This window comes from Caretta caretta, chromosome 10 (genome assembly GCF_965140235.1).
Source record: "Caretta caretta isolate rCarCar2 chromosome 10, rCarCar1.hap1, whole genome shotgun sequence".
In the NCBI taxonomy this organism is placed as follows: domain Eukaryota; kingdom Metazoa; phylum Chordata; order Testudines; family Cheloniidae; genus Caretta; species Caretta caretta.
In genome coordinates, this window is record NC_134215.1 from 38,097,547 (window position 1) to 38,116,362 (window position 18,816).

The 18,816-nt window shown below is 44.2% G+C and overlaps 1 protein-coding gene across 10 annotated transcripts in view; it reads left to right on the forward strand.

Annotated features, from left to right (window-relative positions):
• The first annotated feature begins 22 nt into the window (after window positions 1-22).
• Window positions 23-18,816, forward strand: part of TELO2 (telomere maintenance 2) — a 47,698-nt gene continuing 28,904 nt past the window's right edge. For 4 of the 10 annotated variants that reach the window (XR_007358954.2, XM_048868022.2, XM_048868024.2 and 1 more), the window contains exons 1-11: window positions 24-122; window positions 1,337-1,689; window positions 2,657-2,934; window positions 3,075-3,143; window positions 7,820-7,967; window positions 9,546-9,648; window positions 10,656-10,724; window positions 12,951-13,092; window positions 15,358-15,494; window positions 16,989-17,080; window positions 18,215-18,322. Coding sequence is in view for 9 of the 10 variants with exons in the window: in XM_048868022.2 (XP_048723979.2) it covers window positions 1,358-1,689; window positions 2,657-2,934; window positions 3,075-3,143; window positions 7,820-7,967; window positions 9,546-9,648; window positions 10,656-10,724; window positions 12,951-13,092; window positions 15,358-15,494; window positions 16,989-17,080; window positions 18,215-18,322 (1,478 nt within the window). In the remaining variant the exon portion in view is untranslated. Of the gene's footprint in view, window positions 123-153; window positions 275-302; window positions 324-1,336; window positions 1,690-2,656; window positions 2,935-3,074; window positions 3,144-7,819; window positions 7,968-9,545; window positions 9,649-10,655; window positions 10,725-12,950; window positions 13,093-15,357; window positions 15,495-16,988; window positions 17,081-18,214; window positions 18,323-18,816 lie in introns of those variants that run through there. The other 6 variants (XM_048868023.2, XM_048868025.2, XM_048868026.2 and 3 more) reach the window with 4 other exon arrangements.

The window sequence follows — 18,816 nt, forward strand, 5'->3', positions numbered from 1 at the left end:
AGCATTGCCTTCGGCCCCGGCTCAGCAGATTCGATACGCGTGGACTGGGGGTGGGGTGTGGCGAATCTTAGGCTGGGTGACAGCGAGAAGGTGTTAGCGGGAAGAGCGCGCGGGCCGGAGGGGTAAGTCTGTCACGGAAGGCTGGGGTGGGGGGACGACACATCTCGGCGCCCCGCCCTCACGCGAGGCTCGCGCTGGGCCGGGGGTGCTGCTAGCCCCGCCCCTGCCCGCTGCGAGACACGGCGGATCCCGGCCGGCGCCACTGGAGAGCGAGGCAAGCGGGCTGCGAGCGCCTGGGACAGGGATAGGGACCGCCCCTCACGGTGTGCGCGCGCGCGTGTGTGCAGCGCCTAGCGCCGCGGCCTCCGTGTGTGCACCTATGTGTGCACCGCTTAACGCCGTGCCCCCCCTCCACGTGTGTGTGCACACGGCATCTAGCGTTGCGGGCCCCGTTTGTGTCCCTGATTGCATGTATGTGCAGCACCTTGCCCTGCAGGTCCCGTATCTGTGTGTGTGCCTGAGTGTGAGCTGTGCCTGGCACCACGGGCTGTGTGGGTGCGCAACACCTAGTGCCATGGGACCCGTGCGTGTGTCCCTGTGTGTGTGCAGCACCTGGCACCATGGGCCCCGTGTGTGTAGCACCTGGCACCATGGGGCCTGTATGCATGCATGTGCAATGCCACAGGCCCTGTGTGTGTGTGCGTGCATGCCCACGGCATCTGCAGTCTGAGGATGTGTGTCGGGGGCAGGAAGAGGGGGCACTCTTTGTGATCTGACGTCATGTGTGTGTAAAGGCCTAGCTTATTGGGGCCCAGATCTTGGTCAGCCCCTGTGTGTGTGCACAGCACTTGAGACCGGGTGTGTGCATGCACAGAGCCTAATGTCTCAGCTCCTGTGCAAACAACACCTAACACCCTGAGGCCCCATATATGTTTACAGCACCTAGTGCCATGGGGCTCTGATCTCAGTCAAATCATGGGTCCTGGTACATGACAGGGGATCTTAAGTAGAGCCCTATGCGGATACATGTGCATCAATCCACATAAATGGTCTGCGGATATTGGATTTGCATGGCTCTTCTCTGAAGTGCTACTGCAATACAAATAAATTATGATAATAATTAACTAATAATCCTCCAGTGCTGGGCAGAGGCCTGCAGGCCTGCCAGTTTGTGTGGGAGTTTTGTGATGTGGAGAAACACCCACTAGTGGCTGGGCTGAGACTACGAGACTCATTTCATCTGCAGGCTAAACAGAATGCCCTTTCAGAGAGATTGCAGTAGCCAGGTGTCTGGGCACCATCTTTCTCTGCTTCATTTTCCCCTTTGTTTGATCAGTTCCAGAAGTGACTTTACCAGATGGATTCTGAGCCCTTTGAAGTTGGACGTGTGGTACGAGAAGCTATCAACATCCTTTCCTCTTCCAGGAATGGAGTCCAGATCTCAGAGGCGCTTGGCACAATTAAGTGCTACCTAGGTGGAACTGAAAACCAAGCCCCCCTGAAGGACAGGGAAGAATTTACCCGTGTGCATTTTTCTGCCTTTTTGCGAGGTCTTGTCAGTAACCTGAGTCCAGAATGGATAGAACTTCTTACCTCTGATCAGCAGAAGGAATTATGGGATAGCTTTTTCTTGGACGGGCCAGCTGACCAAGCCTTTCTGGTTCTGCTGGACTCCATCATTTCTACCTGGTAAGCCTGGCTTCAGCCCCATATTTGTTAGCACTAAAAGCATGTAAACATGTGATGGCCCCTTCACACTACAATTCCAACCTAGTCAGATGATCTGGTAAACATGGCTTCAGTTTAGTGCAGAAAAGACCTGTCTATTTGTAGCCTTGTCCATGAACCATGCTAACTTTGTGGTCACTTCCAATGCTTTAATCTGGGTGTTGAGTATGGGCACTGGCCTGCTTATACTTCACATTGCAGTTGTTGTAATGATGTGAAAGAACGAGTGTGTTGTAATCAAATCCCCAGGTTCAGCTGTAGTTGCAGGATAGAGAGGCCTTTCTTTACACATCAAAGCATAAAAGGGGAATGTTCAAGATGGGCCTGATGATTCCTGGCTTTGGCATTCTGGTCATGATTCAGGGCCCAAGGGTAGAAGGCGCATAACTACATTGGTAGAAAGATTTTAATGTGGTTAAAACACAGGGATGGGACCCAGGAGACCTGGCTTCTATTCCCGGCTCTGCCACTGACTCACTGTGTTGCTTTGAGAGGGTCACTTCAGCTCTTGGTGCTTCATTTTTCACTGTTTTGCACTGATGATATTTCCCCACCTCCCATGGGGGTAGTGAGGCTGAATTTGCTAACGCGTGTAAAGTGCAGTGAGAGTCACAGGCAGAAGTAGCTGTAGGGATACAGTGTTATTTCACTGCTAATCTTAAATTACATTCTGGTGCATTGTGGCACTATGTGTGAGTTGATGGGATCACAGCGGGGATGTGGGATGATTGCCACTCCATCATTGGAGATTTTTAAGAGTAGGTTAGACAAACACCTGTCAGGAATGGTCTAGATAATTAGTCCTGCCATGAGTGCAGGGGATGGGACTAGATGACCTCTTGAGGTTCCTTCCAGTTCTATGATTCTCTTTTGTTTGTACTCTTCCTCATTAATTAAAAGGGGGGGGGGCACTCTTATTTCTTTCCAGTCCCAGCTTTCGGCTGATGAAGGTCATTAGCATCCTGGAACAGTTTCTGCAGACTGGAGGCATGTCGGCTCTGATGTGGGAGGTCTGTCATCAGCAGGCACAGGCTGGTTTGCCCAGATTGCAAGAGACCCTCCTCAACAAGGTTGTGTGTCTGCCTGACCACTTGTGCAACAAGCTCCAGGGGAATAACCTGCCTATATTCTTCCCACAAAACTATTTCCCTCTGCTGGCTACTGAAATCATCCAGGTGTTGCAGAGGATCTCTGACTCGCTGAGAGGTGAGATCGCAGACCAACTACAGCTGCACTGAGAGAGTGAAACAGTACAAGGGGAGGTCTCCTGATAATCAGTCTCCAGGAAGATGTTGGTGGCTGGTAATCTAAGTGTTTCATTAAGCATGTGTCTCATTTTACCACAGGTGGCTTGGACTGTTCCATCTCCTTTGTGTCTCAAGTGCTGGGGAAGGTATGCGTGCATGGGAGACAAAGTGAGTGCCTTGTAACATGGTTTTGGGCTAAAGGATATGATAGAATTACGTCAACAAGGAACAGTGGTTGTAATAGGATGGTCAGTAAAAGAGGGAGGTTCAGGGTAGATTTATTCGTGGCCTGGGATGTTGCCTACAGTTTGTAGACACGGCCTGCTCTCCTTTCTGAGGCATCCCAATTGTGTGTCTGTTACAGCCGCCCCCTCCGGGTTGATCTGAGTGCGTTCCATTCTTGTTCTCCCAAGGCTCAATGAGAATGCTAGTCTTCCAGGAGCCCTGCTGTCCTGGGCATTCTACCCTAGTGCCTTCTATCTGATGTTCTGAAAATGCATTGCAAACATCAATGAGTTAAAAACCACAGCCCCTAGATAACAGACTGTGCATGTGATGAGCTTTCATTTTGGTTTCACTTAGCATTTTAGAGCAGGTGAAGGGACTAATGAACTTTGCACCATTATGCTGTAATTAATTGTTTGATGAGTACTTGTTTTTTTAATTCTTTTTTTTTTTTATTGCAGCTATTTTGTCCCTGTTGATAGGTGCCTGTTTTGTTTTTAGAGTTGTTGATTCGGGGTGGTTTTTTAAATATATTTTTATAGGGGCATGTTGCAGCCTTTTGGCGTTCTTGCGTTTGTTTCTTGCGGTTTTGTTTTTTTTTTTGGTACATTTGGCTCAGCGGTGGCCTTTACACTTATTTTTTTGCACATATATTTTTTATTTACACACAAAACAGAATTAATTTACACAGAACACTTTAAACAGAAACATCATGTTGCAGTGCATAAGAAAACAATGGCATCTTTTTACTTATTTAAAAATGCTAAACCTACAACCAAGTAGTGATCTTAAAATGTCTGTTACTGTCTTGGAATCAGCCCAGACACAGATTCTTGCTGATGCATTTTTTTCCAAATGGCCCATTAGGCCATTCCTTTCTGCTATTCAAAAAGGGTAGCTGGCAGGATATGATTAAATCATACACCAGTACATTTAATACATGCAATATTATTATTTTTTATTTTAAATTATACAAAATACAAACATAAAATTTTACTACTACATGTCCCCCTTTTGGCCCCTCAAGAACAATTCTTGAGTGGGTCATATTTTATACAATTATTTTATAGCAATATATTGAGAGACAATTTGAGCTTGTGGTTGTAATTTAACAAACTTTTTTTTTTATTTAACAGCACATATAACACATTTTTAGCAAGTAAACATGGGACAATATTAACACAGATAGTAATGGGTGAAACATAATAGATGATATGCCTTTAAAAGTTGGGGACCAGCCTGTTAAAACCTCGTACCAGTGATAGGCTTTTAGGTTTCTTTTGGTTTTTCTTTGTTAAGACCTAGCAAGTTTTAGCATGTTTTTATTTGCATGACATATTTGAATGACACACTTTCCTATATTTCTCTGTGTCTGTTGTAAAAACTGAGTTACCTTTGTTTACCTTTAGGCGATTAATTAGATCGTGCCAATCTAGGCCAAGGGTAAGAGAGAAATTAACTGGGGTGGCTGTGCTCTGTGCTTTTTTGTTTTTGATAAATAGTATGTGTGATTGCTAGTATATAATACCTGGGCATTATATCTACATTTATTTACTGGGGGTTGGCTGATACTTGTATTTTCCCAAAATACTGTTTCTCAGGATGTAATACATACACATTGTCGTTGTACATGTGTCACTTTGTCTAGTTTGTCCCCCCAGTGATGTATTTTTGCTACATGGTTTTGTGGTGACAGGTAGGGACAAGAACACCCATTTTTGAGGCTTCATTTTGTACACCCTTGGGTATTCAATAATTTTTTTTAGCCCACAGACCTATAACTCGTGTAGCCAAAAGGATCCTGTGGTTAATTTTGGAAGTGGGCTTATTTTTTATATTTTTGTTTTTACAGATTGTTGGTGAGCAATTTTAACAATAATTTTACTTAATAACAAATTAGGCTTAACCATGCTGGAAACATATTGCATTCATTTATATTTGTAGGTGTTAAACAAGGACCTTTTTTATTGTTTTAAAAGATGCGTTAATATTTGAACATTTTTAGATATTACCCGAAACATTTTGTGTTTTAGTGATGCTAAACTAAGAATTTGCATTTTAGTACATTTTATGGCCAAGGCAGTTTTATTTCCTAATTTTATGAAATCCACAGTATTATTTGCTTGCTTGTGAATGAAACTATTTTGCAGTTGTGACAAGAAACTTTATTTTTAATTAATTTAGGTTTACAGTGTTTATCATTTTTGCTTTAAATTTAACTTTTTTTTTTTAATATGGTGTCTACTATATTTTGTTTTGCTTAGACATTGGAGTGTTGTGTTTTTATTTAGGCCGATATAATAGGAAAGGAGTAGGGTGAACAGTTAAGTTTTAATTTAGACATGTTCAACTGAATTTAATACATACCAATTTTTATTTTTATTAATAGTGGATTTAACAATACTTTTACTGGATTACTTTGAGTCACAAATAATTTTTTTTTTTAATTGGGGTACCTTTTTCGAATGCATTTTTTTTTTTTTTTTTTGGTCCAGGTTTTGGAGCATGTGTTCAGGAACCATAGGTTTAATTTACTACGGGGTATTGGACAGTATTCCACAGTAACTGTTAGTATTGTTCCTGTTTTAACAGGCTTATTTTACTGATATGGTGATTGTGGGTAGTTGGAACTTTAGGTGGTATTTTTATAGGGACTTTTTTGTTCTAACCCCTATTTTTTTAGTGATTTGGTATTTTTGTGATGTTTATAAGGTGAACCTTAAGTTCCACTTCCCCTTCCCAGGCATACATATTAGGTATTTTTTGTTTTGTTTTGTTTTGTTTTTTAAGGCTTTCAAGAGTTGGCTAGTAGTTTTATTATACCATTTTATGATGATCACTGGATTATTGCTAGGAATCCATGATTGGTTGGCAGGGAGTGAATTATTTTTTAAATATTGGCTTATAAGGAAGGCTGCATTTTTTTTTTAAATTTTTTTTTTAAATGATTGCTTTAATTATTTGGGTGCTAAAAGTTTTCAGAAGCAGGTAAAGCCAGACCTTACACTGGAGTTCTATTTGTTGTGGATTAAAATTGTGGTGGTTAAGCAGCACCTTGTGCTCAGGTTCCAGGTTGGTTTTTTTTGCAAAGAATTTAAACAACATTATTTATGTAAACAATTTAATTTGTGAAACATGTACCCATTTCAGTTTTCCTTTTTTTTTTTTTTTTTTTTTTTTTTTTAATGCGGCATACCCATGGGCTAAGGCAGTCCACTATGGAGTAAGGGCCTATTCATTTTGATTTTAGTGAGTGACCCCTTTTTTTTATTTTAAGGTACCTGACTTGGTTCCCTGGTTTTTTTACAAGGCTGCCTTTGTGGACCTTTGTTTTTGAATTTTGTTGTTTATGTGTTCGATGGCCTGATTAACCCTTTACTGGAGGGTGGTTTTATTTTTTTTGTAATTGTTTGAGCCGTTGAAAATAATTATGCTATTATATTATATTAGAGCTTTTTTTTTTATTATTCTGTATTCGGTAACTAGAATTAATTATTAGGCACATTGAATGTTCAAACAGAATTTGAAAGGGTTAAATTTTTGTTTTTAGCTGCTGTGGATGGCAGCCAAAGTTAGAGGCAGTTTATTTAGCCAGGTATTTTTTGTGAGTGTGTGATTTACTATTTTTTGGAGCAATTTTTTAATAGTGCCTTGGACTGAGGCCAGTATGGTATGTGGAGCTTTTGTTTAATTTCCAAGGCTTGTATTATTATTGTAAAGATTTTATTTTTAACAAAGGCTCCCTTATTATTAGAATTTATTATTTTGGGGGTGCCATATTTACATATTACTTTATTAAAAAAACTTTGGCCACTACCCTGCTGCTATTATTTTTAGTAGGAAATGACTTCACACATTTTGAAAAGGAATTAATTATTACTAATAAACTTTGGAATCCTTCCTTACTTCTTGGCAATTTATTAATAAAATTAATTTGAGCTCTGTGCCACGGCCCAAGCCTTTGTTGGTGCATCATGGGTTGTCAATGCAGAGGACGAGCCTTGTCCTGAGCGTACCGCACACAATTTCGCACACGTTTTAACATCATTTTTTATAAACATTTATTTTGCTATTTGCTTTAGCTTTTTTAAAGTCCCTTTCACTGGCAAAACTGTATGTATGTCTGTGTGGTGTAATTAAATGCATATGCTAATTGTTGTATCTTCAGTAAACATGGCATATTGCCTTTTCCCCTAAAGAAAATCCCGTATGCTTCTTATAAGCATACCACACTAAACACATTCTTATAATTCTAATACCTATTTGAACAATACTAACACACAGGTGAACCAGACTGACAAATACATAGCTGGAACCAGTGTTCAGTGGATACCTGTGTGCCTTGGCATGAGCTGACACCTGGTCTGCCTGTGTCACAGCTACTAGGGCTACAAGTAAAAGGCCAGGTGAACCTGCAGGCAGGGCATACCTGTGAAAAGAATTGTGTGTTGTAGGTGCTGAATCATTAGGGGCAAACTTGTGTTGGAAAGGGCATTGTCTTCATGTTTATCTCTCTGTAAGCAGCTTGATTTTGCAAACCATCTATATGGATTATGTAGTGGGCTATTGCCCCAGCTCCCTCCAATCAGTGAGCTTCCTTTTGTTCTGTCCCAATACAGAAGAAATTCTGAATATGTTGGTACCACGCCTAATGGATCTCACCAAGGTGGACTGCATCTGGCAGAGGATGTGCTGGCGACTGGTCGAGTGTGTGCCAGATCGTTGGATGGAAGCAGTGGTTTGTGGCTTTGTTCAGAAAGCACCAGGGTAAGAAATCAAGATTTGTGGGGAGAGGGAAGTAGTTGTTCTAGCTACACCTTACTCCTGGGGGGATTCTGCGGAACTGTGCGCCCGCAGAAAACAGCCTCTCTGCAGATTTCCTGCTTTTCCCTGCAGAAAACAGCGGGGAAGCAAAGGGAAGCTGGGGAGGGGTGGGGGGCAACCATGTATGCAGTTTTTTTTGGGGGGGGGATTGCTCCCCAAATAGAGGTGAGGCCTGGGGGGCACACGGGGTTACATGCCACTGCCCCCACCCCCATTTCTGGTAACGCAGAGCTGCCCAGCTCAGAGGCTGCGTCTGGGGCTCCGCTGACTCTGCAGCAGAACACAGCCTCCTGGGTCCTAGTGCTAGTTGTGCTCCTCTTCTGTGTGCTGGCACCCTTTCCATTTTCTGTGGAACAGTGAGTGCCTGTGGTGGGGCTGGGTAAGGGGGGTGGGGAGAAGAGGCAGTGGGGAAGGAAGGGGGGGTGGAATAGGGGAGAGGGAGGGGAATGTGGGAGTGAGGGGAGGGGGTTGGAGAAGAAAAGGGAATGGGGAAGCGCGGGGGGGAAGCAGGAGCCTGGCATGTGGCATCCCCTCGGCAGCAGCTGGGGATCCCCCATTAAGCAGGCCCATCGAACCCTCACCCTGACAAGCCCCACTCCCCTACACCCATCCAACAAGCCCCCCAGACCCCCACCCCACTGAGCCCCAAGCAGCTGGACCCCCTCTCCCCCCAGTCCCATCTCGCCACACCCAGACCTCCCCACTGAGCCCAACCACCATCACCTGGATCCCCTGTAGAGTCCCATTGCCCCCTGCACCCCACGAGTCCCTGTGCATCCAGATCTCCCACTGAGCTTACCCGCACCCAGACTGCCCCACACAGAAACCTCTCACTGCACACCTGCATCCCTCCACACTTGGATCTGGTTGGGCTGAGCCTGCCCAGCCACACCTGGTGCGCCGGTACAGGGGGGTAGGGCCCTGGGGTGTTTCTGGGACAGGCCCAGCCCTTGCACTGTGTCAGGGTCAGGTGCAGCCTCACTGCCGAGTCCCTGTACTGGAGGAGGTGTGGGCTTCAGGGTGATCTCCCACCTCAATGCAGCCAGTAGTCTGTGCTCCCCACTGCCATTCTGGAGCCACATTTAGTTATTGAGGGAAAAAAAATTTGCAGAAATTTAAAATATTGTGCGGATAATTTTTAATTTTTTGGTGCATAATTCCCTCAGGTGTATAAACACCTATACGTTCGTTCTTGAAGGTTCTCAGCCTGTGCGCCATCATTCTACATGGTGCCACTTCCTGGGAAAGGTTGGGACTGGAATAGCTGGGGATTCCTTCACTGCTAATCCTTCGACACCATTTCAGACAGCACTGGATCTTTTTGCCTTATTAATCACTTCTGTAGTTGTCAAACAGCCTTCCATGCACTGCTACCACGTGGAAGGCTGTTTGACTGATCTACGACTTTTGATTATATTGCAAATGGGCAGCCACTTATACAATCATGATAAGATTGAAATCAGCCTGAAGCAGTTCAGATAAATGGATCCCTGATAGTTTGCTGCTGACCTGTCTTGCTAGGGCGGATGTCTTGTCTCGATTACTGGGGAATCTGGTTCTGAAAAACAAGAAAGCTCAATTTGTGGTGACCCAAAAGCTGCTACTCCTGCAGTACAGCTACGCGGTAAGGGCTCTGCTGTGTCAATATGGGGAATGTAAGCCATCCTAGCTGTTAGGAAGGCCAACGTTTTTCAAAGTGCTGAATTCTTGTCCAGGTAAGCTCCAGGTCTCTGGTTGTGGGATTTATTCTGAAGCCTTTCCCCAGATTCCCTACTCCTCACATATACTTGGACCTTGGCTGAAGATTTCTATAACTTCTCCCTGTCCAGTAAGGCAGACCAGGTGGTCCCTTTCAAGACACTAGGTTTGTATTCTGCCTTATAAGTCAATCTGTGGTGACCAGCAGTGTTGTCACCTTTCCTCCTAGGAACCAAGGGAGGATTTGCATGTGACATCAGCAGTCTGGGGAGGTAGAGGCCCTGATCCCATCTAGAATCCAGGGGGAGAGGCTGGGAGCATGCTTGACCTCATCCCCCAAAGAGGACAGGGAGGAGGAGTGCACTGGAAGAGCTCCGAGTTTGATTTGGAATTATCTGTATCCTCAGATGTTGGAGAGAAATGATGTGGAAGTGAAACAGGGCAGTGGGTGAGCACTAGAGCCCATGTGAAGATTGTGCTCTGCCTTATGTTCTGGAGCACCTTGAACGTTAACTAGATTGTGGGTGGGAGAGAGGCACAAGACTTCAACAAAGGGAAGGACAAGGTTCCCTGACTTCACATGTTTCTTTTGTTTAATAGTAGGAGCAATATTTTAAATAAGACTTGCTGTGCAGGGGTTGGCTCAGTGGAGTTTTTACTAGCGGGAACCCTCTCTTGGGTGCCGTAGACATCACTGAAACCGTGTGATCTGAAATAATTTGGGCACTGAAATACCCAGGCACAGTAATATGCTCTAACTTTCCTAAGAGTGATGTGGGTTTGCATAAACTCTGCACAATCTTTGGTCCCTGAACATTCTGATCAAATCACTCGGAATGGGGGGGTGGATGGGGAGAGAGAGTGAGTGTGTAAAGTCCTTGCTGATGAGTAACTTTCTGCTCAGTATAACTAATCCTACTGTTTTCATTGTAGACTGCAATGCTACAGAATCTCCTTGGATACCTGGCCCTAGACAGCCTTCGACGTTCCTTATTGATCAAAGTAAGTTAGGTACTTTCAGTGATATATATTTAGGTTGGAATTTTTACTCCGGAACCCTCATTTTGTTCCAGTATCTGTGACGCTTCAGTGCTGTTCGATGAAGCTGATAATGAGGGTCACCTGTGTGAATGGGGTGATAAAGAATGCCCCCATGGTGGTCCTGGACAGAGCTGCTGGCCTCATTAAAGTGTAGCAGAGAAGTCCTCTTCATAGGAATCACTGTCATTCTGTCTCATCTCTAGAAAAGTAGTAAGATGGCCACCAAGGAACATTGAGAAGGAAGGGGGAATGGAAAAGGAAGGAAATGTGGCTCAGAATGAAGGAAGAGTTGCCATCCCACTTAAACAGGCCACAGTCCTCCCAGAGCTTCTAATGATACATTGTACTTCTGTAGCATCTCACATCTGTGGATCCCCAAGCCTCACAACTCCCCTGTGAGATAGATCCATTTTATAGATGGGGGAGGGGGAGAAGTGATTTGAAGTGACTTATCCAAAGAGAGCGAGTCAATGACGGTTGGAAATAAAACCCAAGAGTCCTCAGACCCAGCCCTAGGCTCTAACTGTAGGATCATACTCATATTTTCTAGGGCACAACATCAGAGAACTCTCTGGGCTCTCTCCAAATGAAAGGCTAAACATAATTTTCTTGGTGTTTCTAATAAGCCCTTCTTATACTAAACTTCTCTTAGCTCTTCTTTTTAGTTCATATATTAGCAGGAGTATTGTAAGCAAGACACAAGAAGTAATTCTTCCACTCTGTTCCACGCTGATTAGGCCTCAACTGGAGTATTGTATCCAGTTCTGGGTGCCACATTTCAGGAGAGATGTGGACAAATTGGAGAAAGTCCAGAGAAGAGCAACAAAAATGATTAAAGGTCTAGAAAACATGACCTATGAGGGAAGATTGAAAAAATTGGGTTTGTTTAGTCTGGAGAAGAGAAGACTGAGAGGGGACATGATAAGGTTTCAGGTACATAAAAGGTTGTTATAAGGAGGAGGGAGAAAAATTGTTCTTCCTAACCTCTGAGGATAGGACAAGAAGCAATGGGCTTAAATTGCAGCAAGGGCGGTTCAGGTTGGACATTAAGAAAAACTTCCTAACTGTCAGAGTGGTTAAGCACTGGAATAAATTGCCTAGGGAGGTTGTGGAATCTCCATCATTGGGGATTTTTAAGAGCAGGTTGGACAAACGCCTGTAAGGGGTCGTTTAGATAATACTTAGTCCTGTCTTGAGTGCAGGGGAGTGGGCTAGATGACCACTTGAGGTCCCTTCCAGTTCTATGATTTAAGTTTTTTTTTAAAATGTTTTCCTTCAGACAGTGGCAATCCATTAAAAGAATTTTAGCCAACACAGGGGAGGCAGTGAGCTACTATTCTGAGGTGAAGGAGTACCTCTTACTGCTTTAAAATATTCTTGATCACCACATGAAGCACTGGTGAATGGCTCTGAATGGAGAGATTCTGCTGTGATGTAGGGGGACTGATTTTCCCCTTTTGTAACTGTTGTATCTCTTAGACTGTTTTGTTCCACTTCCTTCTTTTCACTGAAGCGCATAACTGTGATTTTGGTCAGTTAATATATAGCAATGTCCATGACGGCCTGACCTCAATTGGGCTATGACTGGAATGTTCAGATGTTGGGTATCAGAGATCAGTCCTGTGTGTTTGATCGAGAATGCAGGTAGCAGAGAGGCTGCTCGTTACTAGTTTAGGAAGCTAGTTGTTAAAGTTCCTTTCCCTGCCAAAAATTTTAAGTTGCCTCTGCCCTGTACACAAAGGGGAGGGGACGCTTCGCCTCCATACAGCTCAAAAGTCTCAGCACACTGGGAGTTCTTTTGGGGTAAGCATAAAATAAATAGAATGTAATGTAAAAATCGATAACCCCAGGCTTTCTTCAGTGACTGCATTAGTCATTGTCCTATTGAATTTAAAACCTCCATTATTTAATTTAACCAGAGCTGACATGGAATTTCCAGCCAGTGGCACCAGGGTGCCATGGAATTCAGGACCCTTGCCACAAAAATTCTCTCAGTGGAGAGCTGGAGCCCTACACCTAGGCAAGAGGCCATCACACTTTACAGGGACTGATTATGCTGAGTGAAGGATAGAATAGTCCTTAGGCCACCTGGCTGGTTAAGGGTGTGGTGTGTGTTTGTGAGAGAGTGACTTTCCGATGCAGCCCAGACCCATTCCATCTAGCTAATGCTGTAAACTTATGAACCAGGTGCTGAAAGAACTCCTGGAGACCTGGGGCAGCAGCAGTGCTGTGAAACACTCTCCAGTTGAGCAACAACTGTACGTTAGCAAGGCCATCCTGATCTGCCTTTCCCACCTGAAGGAGCCTGAAATAGAGAGCAACGGACAAGGTGAGGGAGGAGGGAAGGAGAGGAAAGAACAAAGAGGTCTCCTTCCCTCCATTGTATTCTAAATTTTCCCCTCCTTAGTCCTCTGTCCTTGAAGCCCCTACTCATAACCATTGTCTCCACATCCTGCAGGCCTGATCCTGCAAACAAACCCAAGCTCTGATCATTTGAGTACTCCCACTGAATTCAGTGAGGCTATTCATGTGAGTGATGCTGCTTATGTGTGTAACTGTCTAGAGGATCAGGGCCTAACCAATTTCTCCTCAGTGCATTTTTCACTTTGGAACCTTATCTTAATCTCCGAATAACTGAAAGCCACAAATTCTGAAGTCTGGAAAATCATGAAAATCCTGCTGTGATACGAGTATTTATAGTGCAGGATGATTTTGAAACAAAGCCTTGGATTTGGACTCTATGGAGGCTAAGGAAGGCTGCTGCCTTGCTGAAAAAATGAGATAATTTGTTAACACCAGTATGAAAGTTCAGTGTCAGAGATGCTGACTAGCAATAGGAACATCTGTAGCACCTTCTTCTGAGGACCTCATAGCATTTTGAATCATTGATTGGTTAATCTTCAGAACATTTCTGTGATGAGGTAGGGTGCATAGATTTTTGAGAAGGAGCAGTTGGGCACATCACATCCTTCCTGTCTCTCAAGGTCCTGGAGAGAGGATCTGCTGTAAGAAATGGAACTCAGGCCTTCAGACTCCCACTCTTCAGTCTTAGCCAGGACTGTTGTCCTTCTCCTGAACCATAATCTACTCTGGTTTAATTCAGATATGGGTTATGGGGGCATGGAAATATAGAACATAATCATAGCAGAATGTCATAATGGCAAGGCAACAGGGAGATGCTCTGTTTTAGAGTGGGAAACCTTGATTGTGTGATTCTACTAGTATGATGACTCATGTTTTGTTAAACCCAGTGACTGATGTAGATTAACTCATTCAGCCTGTTAGATGTATGTATGGCAGAGAAAGAGCTCTTCATTGTGCTGCTCTTCAGCATGCTATGTTCTGTCTGGCTTAAGATAAGGTGTGCTTCCTAATGGTTAAAGCAGACACTGGCAGTTCAGAACCAGGTGCTGAAAGAACTCCTGGAGACCTGTTGCAGCAATAGTGCTGTCAAACACTCCTGGGTTCTGTTCCCAGCCCTTACACTTACTTTGTGACTTTGGATAAGTCATCTCTGATCCCTCTTTGCAAATTACATTAATATTTGTTAAGTAACAAAATTACATAGACAGTTACTAATAACGGTCAGGCTGCTGGTGTGCTGAGACGCAGCCTATCATGCTGACTGGTCTCTCTCGTTGTTTGTCTGTATCAACCTGTTATCTCTTGTCTGATCGCAGGGACCATTTTTTCACTCTGTGTCTGAACAGCGCCCAGCATAATGGGGTCTGGGTTCAGGACTAGGGCTTCTGGTGCTACCACAATACAAATAATAAATGATAATTCACCCACCACCCAAGGGGCTCTTGAGCGGGTGAATTAACTTTCATGCAGTGCTTTGAAAACATAAATCCTATTTATTATTATTTATTAGAAAACAAGTTTATTTCATTCCAGCCAACCCAAGATTCTTCTTTTAAAGCCTGGCCTTGTATAGATACTAACTATGGTGTGTTAATGAATGATCAGATTTTTCACTGGCTGTTGTTAGAGAGATGTCCGCTTTTATTGGTGAATAATGGTCAACCTGTCAGCAGTCAGAATCTATCTGGAGAGATGAAAGACAGCTGCCACTCTGAACAATGGGTTCAGAAATTAATTACCTGTCATAGCTCAGGCACATGGTGAAAAATAATCCTCCCTGTGTGAGTTCCAGGTTGCTGCACCGATCAAAATGGATGCAATTTCCATAATAACACAGTCAGCCCATTTCATCTGTCACAGCAGTTTTGAAGCCATTGAATTTATGCCTGGGATTAACTTGGCCTAACACTCTTTTTTGGTATTTTGGTAAACTGTTTTATTAAAACAAATGTTCTAGGATGTGTGATGTTTGTACCATTGTCTTTTGGCTTCAAAACCTAGCCCTGCTGCATGCCTTCCTGACATGATGGGGAAAGAAAACAACTCTGCAGAAAGAGAATTGCTGTATAGAATCTGTGTCAGCCTCCACCCCTGACCCTTTGTCTGTCTTTCTGCCTGTAGTTGGAGCTGTGTAGCTAAAGATTTGGGCTCTCAGCTGGGTGTGCTATCGGGGAGCTGCCATAGCCAGGGATGCTGTGTTCACTCTGCCATGTGCTGCTTGTTCTTTCAGAGCTTCTCACCAGCATGATGGGAGGGATGAAATGCCACCTGGACAGCAACTTGCCACGGGTTCGGCGTCTGGGAATGATCGTGGCAGAAAGCATCAGTGCCAGAATAACTGCAGATGGGCCCAGTCTGAAATTCCAGGTGAGACTATAGTGATGTCTGTCTCTGCTGTGCAGGGATGGGGAGAAATGTCCCCTTTAAAGCAGATGGTTGTGTTGCTGCTGTCATTGCTGACCCCTATTCTCTGGAAGGAAAGAGGAGCACCAATACCCCTCAGAATGAGGGGATATCAGTTTGCAAAATGGAATTGCATTGAAAAGATGCAAAGGCAGCATAGAGGATGTGGGCAGGTGCAAGGTGAGAGGTGCATGGGGGTGTGGTGAGAGAGAGAGAGCACACACCTCAGGAGGATTTGGTCACAGTGAGGCAGAGTCCAAGAGAACTCTGACATGACAACAGGGTTTAGGATGGCCAGCTCCAAAATTAAAACTACTGCTAGATTTCCATATCATGCAGCACCTGATCAATGGGTGGTATCCCATTGAAATCCCCTTCAGTGGGAGTTGATTAGAGTCCTAAAACTGGGATGAACATCCAGAAGGGAAGTTGAGACTTGAAATTAGATGAAGGTTTCTAACCATCAGAGGAGTGAAGTTTTGGAATAGCCTTCCAAGGGAAGCAGTGGGGGCAAGAGACCTATCTGGCTTTAGGATTAAACTCAATAAGTTTATGGAGGAGATGGTATGATGGGATTACATAATTTTGGCAATTAATTGATCTTTAAATATAGTAAATAGGCCCAGTGGCCTGTGATGGGATGTTAGATGGGGTGGGATCTGAGTTACTACAGAGAATTCTTTCCTGGGTATCTGGCTGGTGAATCTTGCCCATGTGCTCAGGGTTTAGCTGATCGCCATATTTGGGGTTGGGAAGGAATTTTCCTCCAGGGCAGATTGGAAGAGGTCCTGGAGGTTTTTCGCCTGCCTCTGTAGCATGGGGCACGGGTCATTTGCTGGAGGATTCTCTGCTCCTTGAAGTCTTTAAACCACGATTTGAGGACTTCAATAGCTCAGACATAGGTGAGAGTTTTATCACAGGAGTGGGTGGGTGAGATTCTGTGGCCTGCATTGTGCAGGAGGTCAGACTAGATGATCATAATGGTCTCTTCTGACCTTAATATCTATGAATCCAAAAAAGAAAAAGAAAAAAAGAGGGGTGTGTGTAAAGTCATTGGTGGTTGTGATTTTTCAAGACTGAGTAGGGAATTTAGTCACACAATTCCCATTCATTTCAATGGGAATTAAGCCACACAGCTAAGTGTTGTTTGCACAGCATCAGCTGTAGTGCTGCATTGTGACTTCAGGTTTGTTAAATGCTTTATAGATTATAAATAACCCTGAGACCAAGTCTGACCAAGCAATAACTTGTATATCCTGAGTCCAGTGTGAAAGGTGCATATGGCTGAGATTGCAAATCTCCACATGCATTTATCATTTAATCCTTCACTGTTTAAAAAGTAAGGCCTAATTCTGAGAGGTGCTGAGCTCCCATAGCCTTCAACTGCTACAGATTTATTGTATTTAATCCACATAAAAGCCTCCTCTGCATACAGTAACTTCTATTTTGCATGTCTAGTATGAAGATGATGATGAGACCAGAGAGCTAAAGTCTCTCCTGAAGCAGACAGCACCACAACAACTCCCTGTCACTGACGTGCCAAATGCTGGGTGAGATTGCCACTCATAGCCATATATCTGCCTAGTGTGAAAATTTGTGAGCACCGATACCAGGCAAATCATTCTTAGTAAAGGTTATAAAGTCAGGGCCTACCTCTGACACTATAATCCTTTCACATTGGTGGATGGTAAACTCCAGACGGACAGTCCCAGCTCTGCAGGCAGGAAGTCTGTAATTAGAATCCACTAAGGTGTAAATTGCTGTAATCTTCACCGTGCTCTGCATTACAGTTGGTTATCTCTCTGCAGCCAGCATGTTTCTAGTTCAGAGGTCAAATGGAAGCATGTTTTAGAATTGTGTCAGATGGCTGCATTTCCTTGGGATTCTTGTAATTCTGTGTGCCCCTGAAATGATCCAAATGGTCTGGGGAATCTTTGGGTACCTCAGAGTAGACTGGGAGCTATGTGTCGACAGCCTGTCCATTGCTAACTGAAATATAGCATTAACTTATGTCTATACTCTGACCTTCCATGGCATTTGCTGTCTGAAGATCTCAAAGCATTTTACAGAGGTCAGTGAGTGATGCTTCCCAATGCTACTATGAGGTAGAAATAGTGACTGAGAAGTGGAGAGGTGAAAGTGATATGCCCAAGGCTACATGGCAAATTGCTGTTAGAGCTGTGTGAAGAGCTCAGATGTCCTGACTCTGTCTTGTATATTAACCACTACTGAATGGTGCCTCCTGATTTGTTCATGGTTTTCATAGCTCTTAAGAATACACAGGCCAATGCTTCCTGTGCCCTGAGATGACTGTGTGTCTGCCCTTACCCAGAATGTTTTGGGTTCTGTCGATTAGCACAGTCTTAATCTTTGTTAGGAACTAAAACAAGCTCAGGTGATAGACTAGGGAATTAGCTCATGCTGTCTGCCATCTCCACTCCCCCCCCCCCCCCATCATGATGAGGTCTCCCCACACCTGTACAGCTACTCTAGCCTTTTCTCCTCTTAGCTGGACCATCCTAAGTGAACCCACACTGAAATGAGATTCCAATGCCTACTGTAGATGGTGTGGGTGTGTGGATTGGGGGCGTTACCTTGGCAAATCTAGACTCCTACTTGTGATCATGGATTTTTAAGATCCTTGTTACTTTATGCCTTTGACACTTTTTCATTGCCAAAAGCAGGAGTGACATTTCATCTGTTACACCAAAAGCTGTGTCAAAACCAAGTGGGAACCCATACCCAGTAGCCCCTGCAGTGCCAGAGGACGGATCTGACTTGGAGCTCGACAGGTATGTGCAAGAACTAAACTACTAAGCAAAAAGCTGATTTGAGGTAGAAAGTAAATGACAGGTCCTTGAAAGCTGACTGTGTGAGAGAGAGGCTGTACTCCACAATCTGAATTGGGGAGCAAACCAGGCTGTGTGTAAAGGGTAATTGCAGATACAGGTGTGCTCGTGCCTAATTTTTACACCCAAATCGGACCCAAGCCCAAGGAGCCCAAGTTGTTTTCCAGCCCAACCCAGCCATTCTCCCCAAACCTGTAATGTCGCCCCAGTGGGAGTTGTGTGCAACAGCTCCATGCACTGCCATAGTGGGTATGTAAGTGACCACAGTGCCCACCCCATGGGCCAGAGAAGGAGAGCCGACCCAAGCCTGAGTGGGCCTGGTTGTTTTCTGACCTGGACCTGACATTTCTAGACAGGCCTCTGGCAGGGCTCTAAGTGCGGATCAGCATTCCAGGATATGGGTTTACTTTGTAGTTTTGCTGCCTGTGTTGTTGTTT